This window comes from Neoarthrinium moseri (genome assembly GCF_022829205.1).
Source record: "Neoarthrinium moseri strain CBS 164.80 chromosome Unknown scaffold17_Wmoseri_CBS_16480, whole genome shotgun sequence".
NCBI classification, from domain to species: domain Eukaryota; kingdom Fungi; phylum Ascomycota; class Sordariomycetes; order Amphisphaeriales; family Apiosporaceae; genus Neoarthrinium; species Neoarthrinium moseri.
Window position 1 is genome coordinate 32 of NW_026055131.1, and position 15,121 is coordinate 15,152.

General features: G+C 53.1%; 3 protein-coding genes across 3 annotated transcripts; all 3 read left to right on the forward strand.

Moving 5' to 3' along the window:
- Positions 1-1,707: 1,707 nt before the first annotated feature.
- On the forward strand, positions 1,708-3,037 carry JN550_005406 (uncharacterized protein; the record flags this gene model as incomplete). The annotated part of the gene is made up of 3 exons (XM_049317030.1): positions 1,708-1,856; positions 1,935-2,843; positions 2,893-3,037. The coding sequence occupies 3 exons, from the start codon at positions 1,708-1,710 to the stop codon at positions 3,035-3,037; spliced, it is 1,203 nt and encodes a 400-aa protein (XP_049172419.1).
- A 1,620-nt stretch (positions 3,038-4,657) lies between these two features.
- JN550_005407 (uncharacterized protein) lies at positions 4,658-6,519 on the forward strand (the record flags this gene model as incomplete). Its single annotated transcript, XM_049317031.1, has 2 exons — positions 4,658-5,737; positions 5,788-6,519. 2 exons carry the CDS (start codon positions 4,658-4,660, stop codon positions 6,517-6,519), a joined length of 1,812 nt encoding a protein of 603 aa, XP_049172420.1.
- A 1,672-nt stretch (positions 6,520-8,191) lies between these two features.
- On the forward strand, positions 8,192-14,229 carry JN550_005408 (uncharacterized protein; the record flags this gene model as incomplete). Its single annotated transcript, XM_049317032.1, has 2 exons — positions 8,192-13,532; positions 13,586-14,229. The coding sequence occupies 2 exons, from the start codon at positions 8,192-8,194 to the stop codon at positions 14,227-14,229; spliced, it is 5,985 nt and encodes a 1,994-aa protein (XP_049172421.1).
- Between the last annotated feature and the right edge of the window lie 892 nt (positions 14,230-15,121).

The window sequence follows — 15,121 nt, forward strand, 5'->3', positions numbered from 1 at the left end:
GCAGAGCCAATTTGCTTGCATATCATATCTTAAGTACAGTTAGGCAGACAAGTAAAAAATAAACCTGGTTTGAGCTACTACCGAGAGTGGGTACGCATAGGGTCGATACGGTAGTACTCGACACGATGAATTGTACAGGCTTGGCGAGGAGCACCGCAGACGCGTTCGTGAGTTAGAGTTTTCTCTTTGATGGCAACAACTACTCATCTTGAACACAATTCAGTCGAAATGGACCGCGGGAAGCTGCGATATACTGGAAGATATCACCTAATTGTACACTACATGCAGCATTATTCTCCGGATTGGAGGCGCCGTCGTATATGGTGAACGTGGCGGGATTCCAAGAACCCGGCACTCTCACACCGAAACACGATCGAGCTCACTGGTGGGTTACGGAATACGTCTACCTACGACAAGTTACTTTATCTGTTTGTTATTCAGTGTAAGACAATTGCCAACCCTCGGGGCTAAAGATGGTGTTTTAACTTTCTATCGTAGACGAACCACTACATCTCATAGCAAACCAAATGTACGAATGACACCTTCAAAAGTACCGAGCCGATCCTAAGAGCCTCAAGAAACTTTGACTTCTTGGTAGAGACCCCAGGTTGAGTTAGATCAGGCGCCCCGCAGAGGCGCCCTGCCGTGATACTGACAACAGACTATCCATACAGTACCCTCGACCAATCAAAACCGAGATCCTCTGTTTATCGGTTGTCGAACTTCATCTTGTGAGCTTGACGTGAGAAACCACATCTAGTTCAAAGTGTCTCCCGGATCTCTATTCCATTTTGGGATTGTTAACGTTTCAACACCTTAGCCAGGACAAATTAGCTACCATGCAAGACACAGATAAAATAATCGAGAAGGGCGGAAAGAACAAAAGTACAAAAAGAATTCCAAGGCTTTCGTGCTAGCATGTGCCAAAACCTAAGCATACCAAGTCGCAGCGCTTACCAGTAGGTTGTGGAGCCTCTACCGCGTGCCAAGATCTGGCGCCGGCAATTCCGTTATCCACTTTGTCCACCGGCATTTGGGGTCTCCGGTGGGTTCTGGTGTAAGGCTTTCGGTTGATTTAAAAAACCGCGCAGGTGTATCGTGCTTTCGTCTTGAACCCTCAGCCTGACTGTGACACATTATACTGAACCACGAATTTAAGTTCCGGTAGAGCAGTCACGTCACACCGAGCGCTTGATTTTCATGGTTTGATGGCTTCCCCGGCACCTGGGATCTGAAATGGCCGACTGGTATGAACAGTTCTTTACTCAATTGACCAATCAGCGGTTACTGACGATGACGTGACTATTCCACGTGGCCCTTCGGGAAAGATAATGGAAAGAAGTTAACAAATGTACATATGTCCCCAACCCGCGTTTTTAAGTTTTCTAATCTCAAACCTGTGTCGAATTGACGACCATAGCGTGAGACAGTAACCATATCGTATGAAAATTCTCGATGGGGTATATTATAGTTTCATCTCCATAGGAAATGAATAATCCAATGAGCTGCCCAGTATCATGCTCCACAACATCGGAGTGGCGGAAGATAGAGGCAAATCAAATACGAATGACGCTTAAACTTGCCTGTGATATATTAAGGGAATTTATTCCAGGGAGCCGTAACTGAGTTCCCTCCACTGTTCTGTATCCATATTCAGAGTGTTCAGCGCCATCAAAATACCTTCTAAGTCTTTTTATAACCACTAAAATGATTGAAGTGATCACTTCAAACGAGCCTCGGGACTTCGTAAACTCAGTGCTCCGATTCAGAGATGACAACTCCCAATTCTGGTGGGACACAACTGGTCGCATGTTCTCCAAGCTCCTCAAGTACGCTGGCTACAGTACAGCAGAACAGTACCGCGAACTCAATTTCTAGTCTCTTTTTGTCGCTCCTGAACTTGGTCCTTCTCCCGACTGCCATGGCAATGTCAGGAGATGGAGGAGCCCTGGGACGCCAGACTCCACACCGATCGACTTCAGTTGGGAATGGGGTAGAGACAACCAGGCGATCGTGAGGTATAGCTTTGAACCCATCGGCCCACATGCCGGAACGGAGCTGGACCCCCTCAACAGATTTGCAACGAATGAATGGATTATCAAATTGAAACAGCAGAATATGGTACCTCGACTGGATTTGGAGTGGTACGAGCACTTTACAAGGCAGATCCTTCAGCATGACAATCGCACTGCAAAAACGGTAGACCGTTTCGTCGAGGAGACCACGCCCAAAGCCGGCACCGTTGTTGCACTAGATATTGAGAAGACAGGTCCCGTCATGAAGATTTACATTTACCCCGGACTGAAGGCCGAGGAGCTGGGTATTAGCAACCTCGATCTTGTGGAGAGTTCTATCCTCAGCTTGCCTCCGGATCAGCTGAAGTCTCTCAACCCGGAGCCTCTTCTCGAATTCCTCCGGGAGGGTACGAATAAGTACAATTTTGAGACAGGAATCCTCGCCATCGACTGCCTGGTCCCAAGTGATGCACGAATCAAGGTGTACACAAGAGCCCGCTACACCACCTTCGAGTATATGATGGACTGTATAACCATGGGCGGCCGCCTCTACATATCTACGGAAGCCATTAAAGATCTCGAGGACTTCTGGAGAACGTTCCTCGGAGATGCTTCCGATGTTCTGCCTGAAGATGTTCCTGGTAGAGCAAGCCCGGGATTTTACTACACCCTCAGCTGCGGCAAGGCCATCTTACCCAAGGTTTATATCTCTCCGCAGTATTTTTGCAAGAGTGACGTGGATGTGCTGTCCCGTCTCCGAAAGTTCTTTTCCACGCGTCGATCCGATCAGATGATGGATAATTACGAAGCAGCCGTATTTGATATCTTGTAAGTTATCATCACGCACTTAATCTAGCCCCGGCTCACGTTTCCATAGCGGTACCAAGACCCTGGAATCCCGGTGTGGCAGTCATTACTATATTGGCTGTGCTTTGGCCAAGGGTCAGCTCAGAGTAGTCACCTATCTCAGTCCTCAAACCTTCGATTGTGAGAAGGAGAAGGCCAACGTGGATGAGTCATAGGAAAACCAGGAAAATAGATATATATCTATATAGGTGTGTGAGGGGGATATTGATCAAAGTGTGTATGATGGAACAAGAAGATAGTTCCACCTTGATGATCGAATTCCTGACAGACTGCGTTTCTTGGGTTTTGGTACAGCCATTGAGCTTTCTCTGTCTTTATTTGGGGATTACTTTGGTCGTGATAAAACAGCTGTACCAGATGTCGCTGCATTCGATTTGAGACCTGGAAAATTCTTACACGGTTAGTCTCCGTGTGGCAGTGCCTACTTAGTCGTCGATTTACTACTGTGATGTTCTGTTGAACCAAGGCAGAAGTAAGGTAATGTCTATAAGATTTGTTAGGCATAACTTTGCCCACACAAAGGCCAAGTCCTCTCGGTGTGTATGGGGCGAATTATAAGTGCAATCACATATTACTGCAATTACAAGTAGGGATAACTTGTGGTAAATCGGCCTAAATTACTGTATACACGGTCCGATAATCATCGGCCCTTTACTAGGTTTCTACCCCTGTGGCCCGTACAATAAAGTTTTGAGTCCCACTCAGCCTAAGCAAGTTAAAGCTATAACAAACTACCCAGTCGATTTAAGCTTCCGGGATGGAGGCCGGGAACTACCACGGGAGTGGAACAGTCTGCGGTTGACTAGCGCAAGTCCCACAACAAATCATTCGCAAGGAATATATCCTCGCCCCGCCTACAAGAAAGCGTGCAGCACAAGAAATTAGATTTCTGAGATCTGCACCGCAGCGTATCCAGAAGCGAGCATCACTTTTCTTTGGGCTGTTTCTTCGGTAGTTGATCCTACCCTGGAATGCCATACATAAACACATGGTGTAAGAAACAGTTCACTTGTAGAACCATACCCACGATACCTTGATAAAGATGCCGAAAGTTGTCACATCAAAGAGGCTAGCCAGAAAGACAGCGGGAAGAGGTACAAGAGTACTGCCGTCACTGCTAAAATCAGCCACATGGTCAGATCTTGAGATATACGAGTCATCCACCGGAGCGCGCAATACACGGAAGCAACGTTTCAAGTATAACAGGAAAGCTAAACCACTTCCTTGGTTGTTGTCTTCAAGATTACAACTGCCGCTTGACTCACAAGGAGGGACTATAGTAAGGTTTCGCCTGATAGCCGCGCGGTTTAACATTACATGCCACTTTTAGCAGCGGAATAGCTCACTATGAGGCGCACTTTGATCAGCAGCAAAGCCCTTACGGCAGATAGTGCCTATCGTCTATGTCCATAACTTCCGTCCGGTATGCCGTGCTTAGAACCAAGTACTTATATCTTATTTAACGTTTATCTCAGAAAGTACCTTGTTCACATAGAACAACTATGTCCACAACTCCATGCTTTAGCGGGTACATTATGTGGCACTATCCGTGGCGTGATTGGTTTGAGTTTATGGCGCCGAACAAGAGGCCGAAGACCGACACGGCGGACTCAGAAGTCTCCCCGAATCCCCTATCAGGATCTATGAAACTAGCATGTCACTGAACACCAGTGCGTCAACCTTCTCTTTCTCTCTTTCTCTCTCTCTCTCTCTCTCTCTCTCTCTCTCTCTCTAAAGCGGTAGTATCTTAACTAGTATGACCACCGAGTTCCGCCATGTCGCAACTAATTTTGCATAATGCTCCGTTCCTAGCGAACAACTATGACGACCTCAAGTCGTTGGGATTTTTGCTCGTAACGACCATCCTATGTGGTTATCTGGTCTACCAATGGGCACTCCCGAAGCCTATCCCAGGCATCCCACACAACAAGGCCTCAGCGCGCCGGCTGCTGGGCGACATCCCCGATCTGATCGAAACGACTTCGAGTTCAGATTTAACCTTGCTCAACTGGATGCATAATCGGGTTGCGGCCCACAACTCGCCCATTATTCAGGTCTTCCTCCGCCCGTTTGGAAAACCGTTCGTAGTGGTCGCCGATTTCCGTGAGGCGCAGGACGTGAACATGCGCCGCAAGGAGTTTGACCGTTCTCCCATCATGCATGAGTTCTTTAAGGGCATCATACCGAACCACCACATCCACGAGCAGACCAACGCTGTCTGGAAAGCCCACCGACGGCTCCTTCAGGACCTTATGTCTCCTCCTTTCCTAAATAAAGTGGCAGCCCCGGCGATTTACACTGACGCATCAAATCTGATCCGTCTGTGGGAACTCAAGGCTAGCATCGCTGATGGCAGGCCATTCGAGATCACCAAGGACGTCCATGAGGCTGTACTGGACGCCGTCCTTGGCTTCGCCTTCGGACCATCGTTGAAGGCTCGAGCTACGCTGCCTAATGCTGAGCTTCTCGGTGGGTTGAGTACCGAGGAGATCCAGAAAGTGCGTGGAGAAGACCACTTGACTAGCGGCGATGCACAAATATCGTTCCCGAAGGCTTCACCAGACGACCTGATTAGAACACTCTTGGACAGCACGGACTCTTTGGCTGACATCCACGGAAGCCCTGTGCCTCAGCTGAGATGGCACCTCGTGACGAAGTGGAAACCACGTTTCCGACGCGCCCTCAGAATGAAGAATAGGATTCTCGCCCAAGAGCTTCAGAAGGCCGTGGAGAGGATGGGCAGTGCGCATTCCGGTGCGCGGTCCGCGGTGGAGCACATGATTGAGAGGGAACGGAAGCTAGCAGAAAACGACGGCAGAGCCCCCGAATACGTCTCTCCCGTCATGGTAGATGAGGTAAGCTATGCACCGAATATCACTTTATACACCGCTTTAACCGGTCCTAGACATTTGGTTTCATCGTGGCTGGACATGATACGAGCAGTACGGAGATATCTTGGGCCTTTAAGATATTGGCCGATCATCCCAAACCTCAAACTCGCCTCCGGTCGAAACTGCAAGCTGCCTATACGAAAGCCGTCAAGGAGAATCGCAGCCCGTCAATCGCCGAGATTACCGGTTTGCAAATCCCTTACCTCGACGCTATAATCGAGGAGTTGCTTCGATATTCCGGCACCGTACCTATGGTAGATCGCCAGGCTATAAACGATACGGAGATTCTAGGCTTCCCTGTGCCTAAAGGAACTACTGTTACCTTCCTCTCTATGGGACCTAGTATGATGAGCCCCGGGTTTGAGGTCGACGAAAGCAAACGTAGCGAAAGTAGCCAGAATGCTATGAGAGACGGCAAGGGCCGTGCCTGGGATCCCAACGATATCGGCCTCTTTAAGCCAGAGCGGTGGCTCGTTCCCACACCCTCCGGTAATAAGAAGGGCGGAGACGAAAGTTGGCAATTTGATGCCACTGCTGGGCCGCAACTCGCTTTCGGGCTCGGCACTAGAAGCTGCTACGGGAAACGTTTAGCGTATGTCGAGTTGCGAGTCTTACTCACTCTGGTTATCTGGAATTTTGTGCTTTTGCCGTGTCCTAAGAAGCTGTCGGGCTATGCGGCAGTTGCTGGCATAACACATCGGCCGACTCAGTGCTTTGTGCGGTTGCGAAAAGTTGAACTCAAATGAACACTAATGGTTATGTTAAACAACACGGAATACGTTAATCTAGTCTGGCTTCTACTAAACAATGCAAGTCTACGTAGGATTTTATATTTATATGCATAGAGCGCTATCAGAAATGGTACGTGTATTATTTCTTCTACGGATGATGGAGTTAGCTTTTTAGTATGCTGGGAACATAAATAGGCTCTCTCGTCATTGATATGGTGTATTTTAGACTGAGAAGTGTGTCCCTGCACTGCTAATACCCATTCATGCATTCATGACTATTTCGAGCTCCTCAGCTCAAACCACCATCTCGGATGTCCTTGGGGAGACGCCAAGCCAACTAACATCAGAATTAATCTGTAAGGCTGATTTGATTTTGTCCCCGCGATCCTAATAGTCCTCCAGGATCGGCGTGCAGACTTGAAGTTTTTCACCAGGGTTGAACGGGTTTGTAAACCTCCAACTGAAACTCGAGCCGAGGCGTCCCAGAAGCCTCGGTATCAAAACTCGACTCAGAAACCCATTCGGCCAGTTGAAGAGGCTCCTGTTGAAAGCCAAGCGAGCACGTGGTAACCGTGACCTCGTGGTAAACATCGCTGCCAATAGATATAACATTGATTGATTGACCGAATGAACGGTTCAAAGTCATATATCAGTGGTCGCAGATCTTGATTGAAGAATTACTTTTCCAGACGACCGTCTCTCGATATCGACTCGTTATAGTTGATAAGCGCTCCCGGGCGACACTCGTCCTGATCCGGAAGCTGGATTGCCATTCCAATAGAAAGGCAAGCAGAGGATGCCCTTAGCCGGCCGGACGTGCATTGTGTGGTTTGTGGCTCGGGCCAGCCCAGGGACGGGTGGAAAGCGAGCTTTGGAACGGGGTCGAACCAGTCGGGTTTTGTGCAGAAGAACCGTCCGTCAGGAAGAAAAGTCAGCGGGACCCGACAGCCCGAGGCGTTGCAAGGGATCCATGGTGCCCAGGTGATTGCAGGGGTTCCATCCAGTGGCCACAGCGGGTACCCAAGGTGCAGCAGGTGCCAACGCCGCCCCAGAGGCCCCGACAGCCCCCGAAAGGATCCCCCAAAAGGCAGCCCAGGCCACGCTGCCACATGTGGGACCATGCCCAAAAGAGGCGTCGGAGGTGCATGGGGCTAAAGGAGGTCGTGGCCAAGTCGCTCCCGGCACCACGACGCCATATCTGCATCTGCATCTGGATCTGACCATCAGCAGGGTGACACCTTTGCAACATCACCACCACATCTGGAATTGAACACCTTTGCCCGCGAGCTGCCGCCGCCCGCCGCCCGCCGCCCTCCCGTCTATTCGCTCCGAGGACCACCGCCGTCGATGATGGAGCGAGCATTGTAATGATACTAGCATTTACGACTGTTCTTGTTCTTGTATAAGTACGTTCCGCGCCCTCCCCCCTGTTTTGCTTGCTCGCTCGCCTCGCCTGATGCGCCTCGAGGATGTCGGCGCGCCATGCTGTGCCGGTGCATTCACCTGAGGGCCCGACGGGACCTGTGAGATGCCACAGTTCCACAGCTACGGTGGCGGCAGCGCAGCGTGCAAGCCGCACACGATCAAGACAGATCACCGTCTCCTAACACATGCGCGCTTCTAGTACCCTTCCGTCACCCACGGGCTTTGCACTCTCGTACCATAGACCCTTTAATACTACCTCGCCATGGCGTCCGACCCCGTCAGCGCATCATGGCATCCCGCCCTGATGCCAAACTCGGCCGCCCATAACTTCTCCTCGCATCCCCAGCCAGACGTCTCGCCAGATACCCAGCAAACAGAGTCAGAACCCGAGCCCGCTGTAGAACAAGCGCACCCCCAGGGGCCAGAAGAGACCTCCGGCCACACGATACCCAATGACACCACGTCGACAGAGCCGGCGAGCGAAGGCGCATTCCTCGATCAACTAGCCGCCGATGATGATGAAGTCGGTGGTTGGGATCTGTCGAGTCCTGTAGCCGGCGACGCGACAGCTGCTACGGAAGAGCCGGTGCTAGATCCCGAAGCCGCCCTTGCCGAAGAGATACCTGTCGCCGAGGAGACTGCTGTACCCCCGGAGTCAGTCATGTCTACTGAGCCGGACGCAGCACCCGCCGCACCCGCCGCCAATGCCGCCAAACACTCCAGCACCGTCTCCTTCGCGCGGACCGTGTCGCACGAGTTCAACTGGAACGACGACGACGATGCCGAGTGGAATCTGCAGCGCACCGACACCGACCCTTTCAAGTTCATGCCTGCCAACGAGCGAACCAACTCGTTCCCCGTTGTGCCATCCGCCCCGTCGCCCGAGAATGAACAACCACTGGACCACGCGATCCCTGCGACTCAGGCAGAAGAAATCATGCAGGAGGTCGAGCAAGAGGCTCACCACGAGGAGTCTGCTGCGGATGAGCCAGAGTTCTTACGATCCTTCGATGACGGCCCGGCTGCCGGGCAAGAGCAGCACGAGGACTCGTTCTTCCAGCAGCAATCCCTGGGCGGCGACACGGTCGGTCCTGAGCAAGAAGCTTCGGATGCTCGCTTTGAGGAAGGCCTACCTCTGATTCCGCACAACGAAGCCGAAGAACCTATCCCCGCCGAGGAGGACTCGAAACTACCGGGTTTTGATGACACGTTCGCCGATGAAGCACCGGGCGACGACTTTTTCAGTCAGATCCAGGAGAACCAAACCCCAGATGACCCGAGCCCGGCATTGCAGAGAAAGGACACCAGCATGTTCATCGAGACCACTGCCAATGCGGCCGTCGAACCAGATACCCCCGTCATACCCGAAACCGACAATTCACAGGCGGATTTCATGAAGCAGGAGGCTGACAGAGCTGCCACCGAGGCCGGCGCCACCGAGGCCAGTAGCCTAGAAGAATCCAAGCCCGGCGAGTCAAACGAACTGGATGCCAAATGGGCTGCTGCTTTCGAAGGAGACGACGAGGACGAATTCCTCCTGGAAGACTCTGCAGACAAGGAGATCGACCCGGCGGCCTTCTTTGGAAGTGATGACGAGGGCTTCTTGGAGGATGAGGACGACGCGCCTGTGGCCGCACCCGCTACCTCCCAGCCTGCTTCAACTCAGGCCCCGACTGCACCTATCACCGGACGCTATACGCCAGCCGCGCTACCATCTCCAGCCCAGCCGGTCTTGAATACGTTCAACGCCATCCCGGCTCCTTCAGCGACACAGCAAGGCTTGGCAGCCCATCCGCCGCAATATGGAGTTTCAACATTGGCATCCCCTATGGGACAGGCATATGGAGCTCCGGCCACGAGACCTGAAGTCTCCAAAGCCCAGAGCTTCGTGGACAAGAAGGGCGGATATTCTTCACCGTATGACCTGCCGATGGATGTAGTGACTGCTCCGCGAAAGCGCGTTAGTATGCAGCAGCTGCCGCGGGCAAACCTTGCTCCGTCGGCGCCGCCTCCTGGGCCGCCCGCACGAGCAGCGAGTATGTATTCGCAACCATCGCCTACAATGGGGTCTTCGGGATCCGTCCCCACGCCACCGACATCAAGCCATTCTAATCAGCCAGTTCCCGGGCTCAAGCCGGCGCCACAGCTGACATCCAAGTCGGGCTTCTTTGAAGATCTCCCCATGACCTCCAAACCTCGGCCTGCTTCGCGCCAGAATAGCCTGCCCTCTCCACAGCAGACTGCCTACGCGCAATCACTCCAAGGGCCCCCAGTGCGACCTCCCCAGGGGGTGCCTATGGGACCACCTCCTATCCCGCCCCCGATGGCTTCTCCTGTCCAGCAGCAACCTGCCGGACTAGCTGGTCTAGTCCCCCCCGAGCAGATGAGTCCCTATTCTCAGCTTCAATCGAATGGGCCCCAGCAAGCGACTGCACCTGCAAGCAATCGGTACTCTCCTGCGCCCGGTCAGGGGCCGACAACCAATGGCATGTCGCCTCCCACAGCGGCGACCAGTCGATATTCCCCAGCTCCACCGAGCCGCTCGAGCAGCGGCGCGTATTCAGCTGTCCCTCCCCCGATTTTGGCCCATCAACCAAGGACGTCAAGTCCGTTGGCTCACTTTGAGAAGTCGCAAGATCCGTCTCAAAAGCTTCCGAGTCCCGGTGCTGGCCAAGGGGCTCCCTTGGCAAGAAGTGTGTCCTCCCAGTACGAGCCTCGCCTTACGAGGGTGCCATCGTTGCCTCCTACCAGGGAAGTCGAGGAGGATGGTCCGACTGTTTTGATGCAATCTCCACCACCGATGACCAGACCTCATGTTCCTTCGGCTGAGTCTAGATACAGCCCTCAACAAGCGCGGAGAACCCCTCCACCAGTCCTTTCTCCCGCAAGCAGCACTTTGTCGCCGCCGAAACGCATGATCTCAAATTACGCTCCAGGCCCAGTTCCCCAGGCCACCGTTCCTGCTAACCAGGTCAATTTCGCACCGCCTCCTCGCTCCCAGACACAGTCTCCAGGCTCACTCTACGGCAGAGCCTCACCCACGAAACCTGCCGATGCAATTCCTAGGCCGTCTTCCGCGCAGGGGCCAACCTCGCCAAGGGCCCCTCCTCAATCTCAGCCTGCACGGCCGCCAGTTACTCGTGCTCGCGGCATGTCACAGGCCCTGAACTTGGTCGCCCCCACGGACGGGCGTGAGCTTGATCCATTGACACGATGGAGGGGTGCACCGTTAATTTCTTGGGGTGTGGGTGGTGCTATGGTCACGTCTTTCCCGAAAGATGTTCCTCGATATGGCATGAACCAAGCCCTGCCTATGATACTCCGGAGCCCCGGTGAAGTCAATATCAAGCATGCCAAGGATGTCCAGCTGATTGAGGAGCGCATCACCAAGTTCCCCGGTCCATTGAAGGGCAAGTCAAAGAAAAAGGAGACAGTTGCCTGGCTTTCGCAAGGTATTGAAACTCTGGAGAGTGCTCTACCGAATGCTGCATTCCAGCAATATGTATCCCATGAAGACAAGAGAGCCGTCGAAAGAGTTCTTCTCTGGAAGATCCTCCGCCTTTTTGTCGAGAATGACGGTGTGCTCGAAGGAAACCCTGCTGTAGAAAAGGCTGTGCGCCAGGTTTTGTCCCCTGAGCTCGAAGATACAAATGGCGAGCTCGCATCCCCGATCATGACGGCTGGCGATCTACACGGTATTTCTGCTTTGGCAGGCATGCAATCGGATGCGGTGGACTCATCGGCTATGGAGCAAATTCGGAAATTCCTACAGCTTGGAGACCGCGAGAAAGCTGTTTGGGCCGCTGTTGACAAGAGGCTATGGGGGCATGCCATGCTCATCTCCAACACTGTGCAAGGTGACCTGTACAAGCAGGTAACACAGGAGTTCATTAAAAAGGAGGTCAATGACTCAAGCCGTAGCAACCAGTCACTGGGCGCGCTCTATGGGGTTTTGTCGGGTAACCTCGAAGAAGCGGTCGATGCACTGGTACCAAGCCATGCTCGTGCAGGACGCCAGCTGATGTCAACAACCTCTGGTAACTCTACTGACGCTCTCGCCGGGCTTGAGAAATGGCGAGAAACTCTTGGCTTGGTATTGAGCAACAGAAGTGAAGGTGATATCGTGGCTCTGACCTCACTGGGCAAGCTCTTGTCCGAGTACGGCAGAGCTGAAGCCGCGCACATTTGCTTCTTGTTTGCCCGAAAGCATGCCGTATTTGGCGGGCTGGACGACCCTAATGCCAACTTCGTCCTTGTTGGTGCCGACCATCGTCGCCAGGCCGATCAATTCGCCAAGGAGATTGAACCACTCCTGCTGAGTGAAGTCTACGAGTACGGCCTTGCCCTGTCCGGGTCGAACACCCAACAAAGCTGCCCTCACCTTGCCGGCTACAAGCTCCAGCATGCTATGACACTTGCTGAATACGGCTCAAGGGACAAGGCTCTTCAGTACTGCGAGGCAATCATGACTTCCATCACAGCTCAGACCAGGCGGTCGCCCTACTACCACCCTGGTTTAATGTCTTCTGTGGACGATCTTATGGTGAGGCTCAAACAGTTGCCCAAGGAGGGTTCTTCGTCTTGGCTACCCAAGCCTAGCGTGGAAAAGGTCTCTAGCACCATGTGGGACAAATTTAACAAGTTTGTTGCTGGCGATGATGCTCAGAGCTCAGGACCTGGGTCCCCTGGAGAGCCTGGCTTGGAGACCGGCCCCTTCGCTCGCATTGCTGGTGGTACGCCCACTATTAGTCGCTCCCCATCTGCCAGCAATTTCGAGTCGTTTGGAAACACCGGACCTTCGCCTGTCATTCCAGCCAACAAGGCATCTTCCCGCTACGCCCCTATTAGTGGTCAACCTACCGCAGCCTTCGAGAACAGTTCTGCCTATGCCCCAAGGTCATCGATGGAACGTTCATCGGGCGAGTACCAACGCAGCTCATATGAATTACCGAGGCCAGCGTCAGAAGCAGCGTCTCCAATGTATGGCGCCTCCGTCGAGAGTAACTCCATGGCCACCTTTGGTTACCAACCTGTTCCGAGTGCTGGCATTCAGGCGTCTGCGTCTCCCTATGCGCCCAACCCGCCGGCTGCTACCCCTTCGGCTCCTCCGTTTTCTTCGACCAACTCATACTCTCCGTACCAGCCAATTCTTCCGCAAGAGTCTTCACCAGCAAATACTACCCAAACTCCTGAAGACAACCCTGAAATCGCGGTCAACGACGTCACTGCGGATACGGGTTACCAGGCTCCCTCATACGGCTATGAGCCGCCTACAATGAACTCATTTGACCACGCACAGCCACAGATCGATGAGCCTGCCAGTGCCACTACAGTAACGCAGGATAAGGTGAATGAAAGTGGTGGTGGTGGTGGTGGTTGGGAACCCCCAACCTACCAGCCTTTCTCATATGAGCCCCCATCATCGTCGTATGAGCCCGATCCCGAGGACGGCGAGGCAGATTCAGAGAAACCCAAGCCCAAGAAGAGTTTTATGGATGACGATGATGACTTCCCATCGATGAAGCCCGCAGCATCAGCATCTTCGAAGAGTGAGAAGGACAAGGAAAACGAGGAGATGTTCCGTAAGGCTGCGGAGGAAGATGGTAAGTGCTTGCAACCCGACCTGAAAAGATCTAAAAGCTAACTAGTCATCTAGCGAAACGTGCAGAGGCGGCCAAGGCACAGAAGAAAGGCTGGTTTGGCGGTTGGTTTGGTGGAGAGAAGAAGAAGGAGGCTGAGATGCCCGGCGCGAAAGCCGTCCGTGCCAACCTCGGTGAAGCCAGCAGCTTCGTCTATGACCCCGATCAGAAACGCTGGGTCAACAAGAAACCTGGTGCCGACAACGCACCGGCCAAGACTGCCACTCCTCCACCTCCACGCTCTGCCTCGAGGAACGGTACTCCGCCGCCACCTGGTGGAAGCAGCAGCGCCCCGCCTCCCTCGCGTGGTGCCGGCACACCACCCCCGCCCCCTGGTGGTGCATCCCCGATGGGCATTCCGCGCAGTGTCAGCAACCTGACCAAAATGGCATCCAACGATAGTCTGGCACCCCCTGGCCCGGCGCTCGGCGGCCCACCCGCCATGTCGCGAAGCTTTAGTAACATGAGCAACGTGAGCAACGTGAGCAGCGACAGTGCACCTCCGGGGCCCGCTGGTCCTCCAAGCGCCCCGCCGAGCCGTCCGGCCACGAGCCTCAGTAATGCCAGTAGCATTGACGACTTGCTGGGTGCCGCAGGACCCCGCAAGGCTGGCAAGAAGCCCAGGAAGAGCGGGCGTTACGTAGACGTTATGGCCAAATAAGCTACGGCCTGCAATTGCAACGCACGATGGGATATGGGAAAGAGCGACGAGACGCGAGACGATGACAAGAAGGGGCTTCTCATACCTGGGTCCGGGTTGGAAGCTACGGCATACAGTACAGTATACACACAACGGGCGCAACGGATTTCTATCTTCCATCCACCAGGTCCAGGCCGCCGCAGATGTTTTTCTGGCGGCAGGGGGCATGCGCCTACTGTTTGTATCATATAGACTTAGCGACTTTTGTAATATTTCCGTGTGAAACTAGACAGCTACTATATTTGAACTCAAGATTCTTTCCACACCTCCTATTTCTACATTCGCTTTTTGTCGAGACTGGTTGAATCTAGGCGGGCGGTGGAATTGGTGTGTTGCCCGGTTCATCTTCGTATTGTTGTGGATAGAGAGATGGAAGAGATTCGTTCTATTGCAGCTTGCAACTCATGGTCGCAAACCTGTGACTGGTTGTGAAACACCGCAGGTCGTAAGGAAGAGTTCGAGTTCCTCCGTTGACATCGATGCTTAAGTCATTTTGGTCGCAATCGGGGATACCATCAAGCTTGGCAACCTGACCTCTGTTTCTGGTCTTGATAAAACCTAGCTGTCATCTGATGAAGGTTTAACCCGCTAATTTGTTCAACATTGATAATCCAGTCCACCGGTCTTCATAGTGCTACGAGCCTGTTCCCAAGAACTAGACCCACCCGAGTTGTGGTACGGAAGACTGGGCCCATGCCGATGTTGGCGATAATAGCCGAGCTGCATGTTCACCGGAGTTAAGATGAGAACGGTCTCTCGGCATCTCAGCACTCCATGGTCCCTGTCACCGCTTCTGCCAACAGATCTCAGTTCTTTCACTTGGCAGTAATCCAAGGTCAATATGATCAACAGC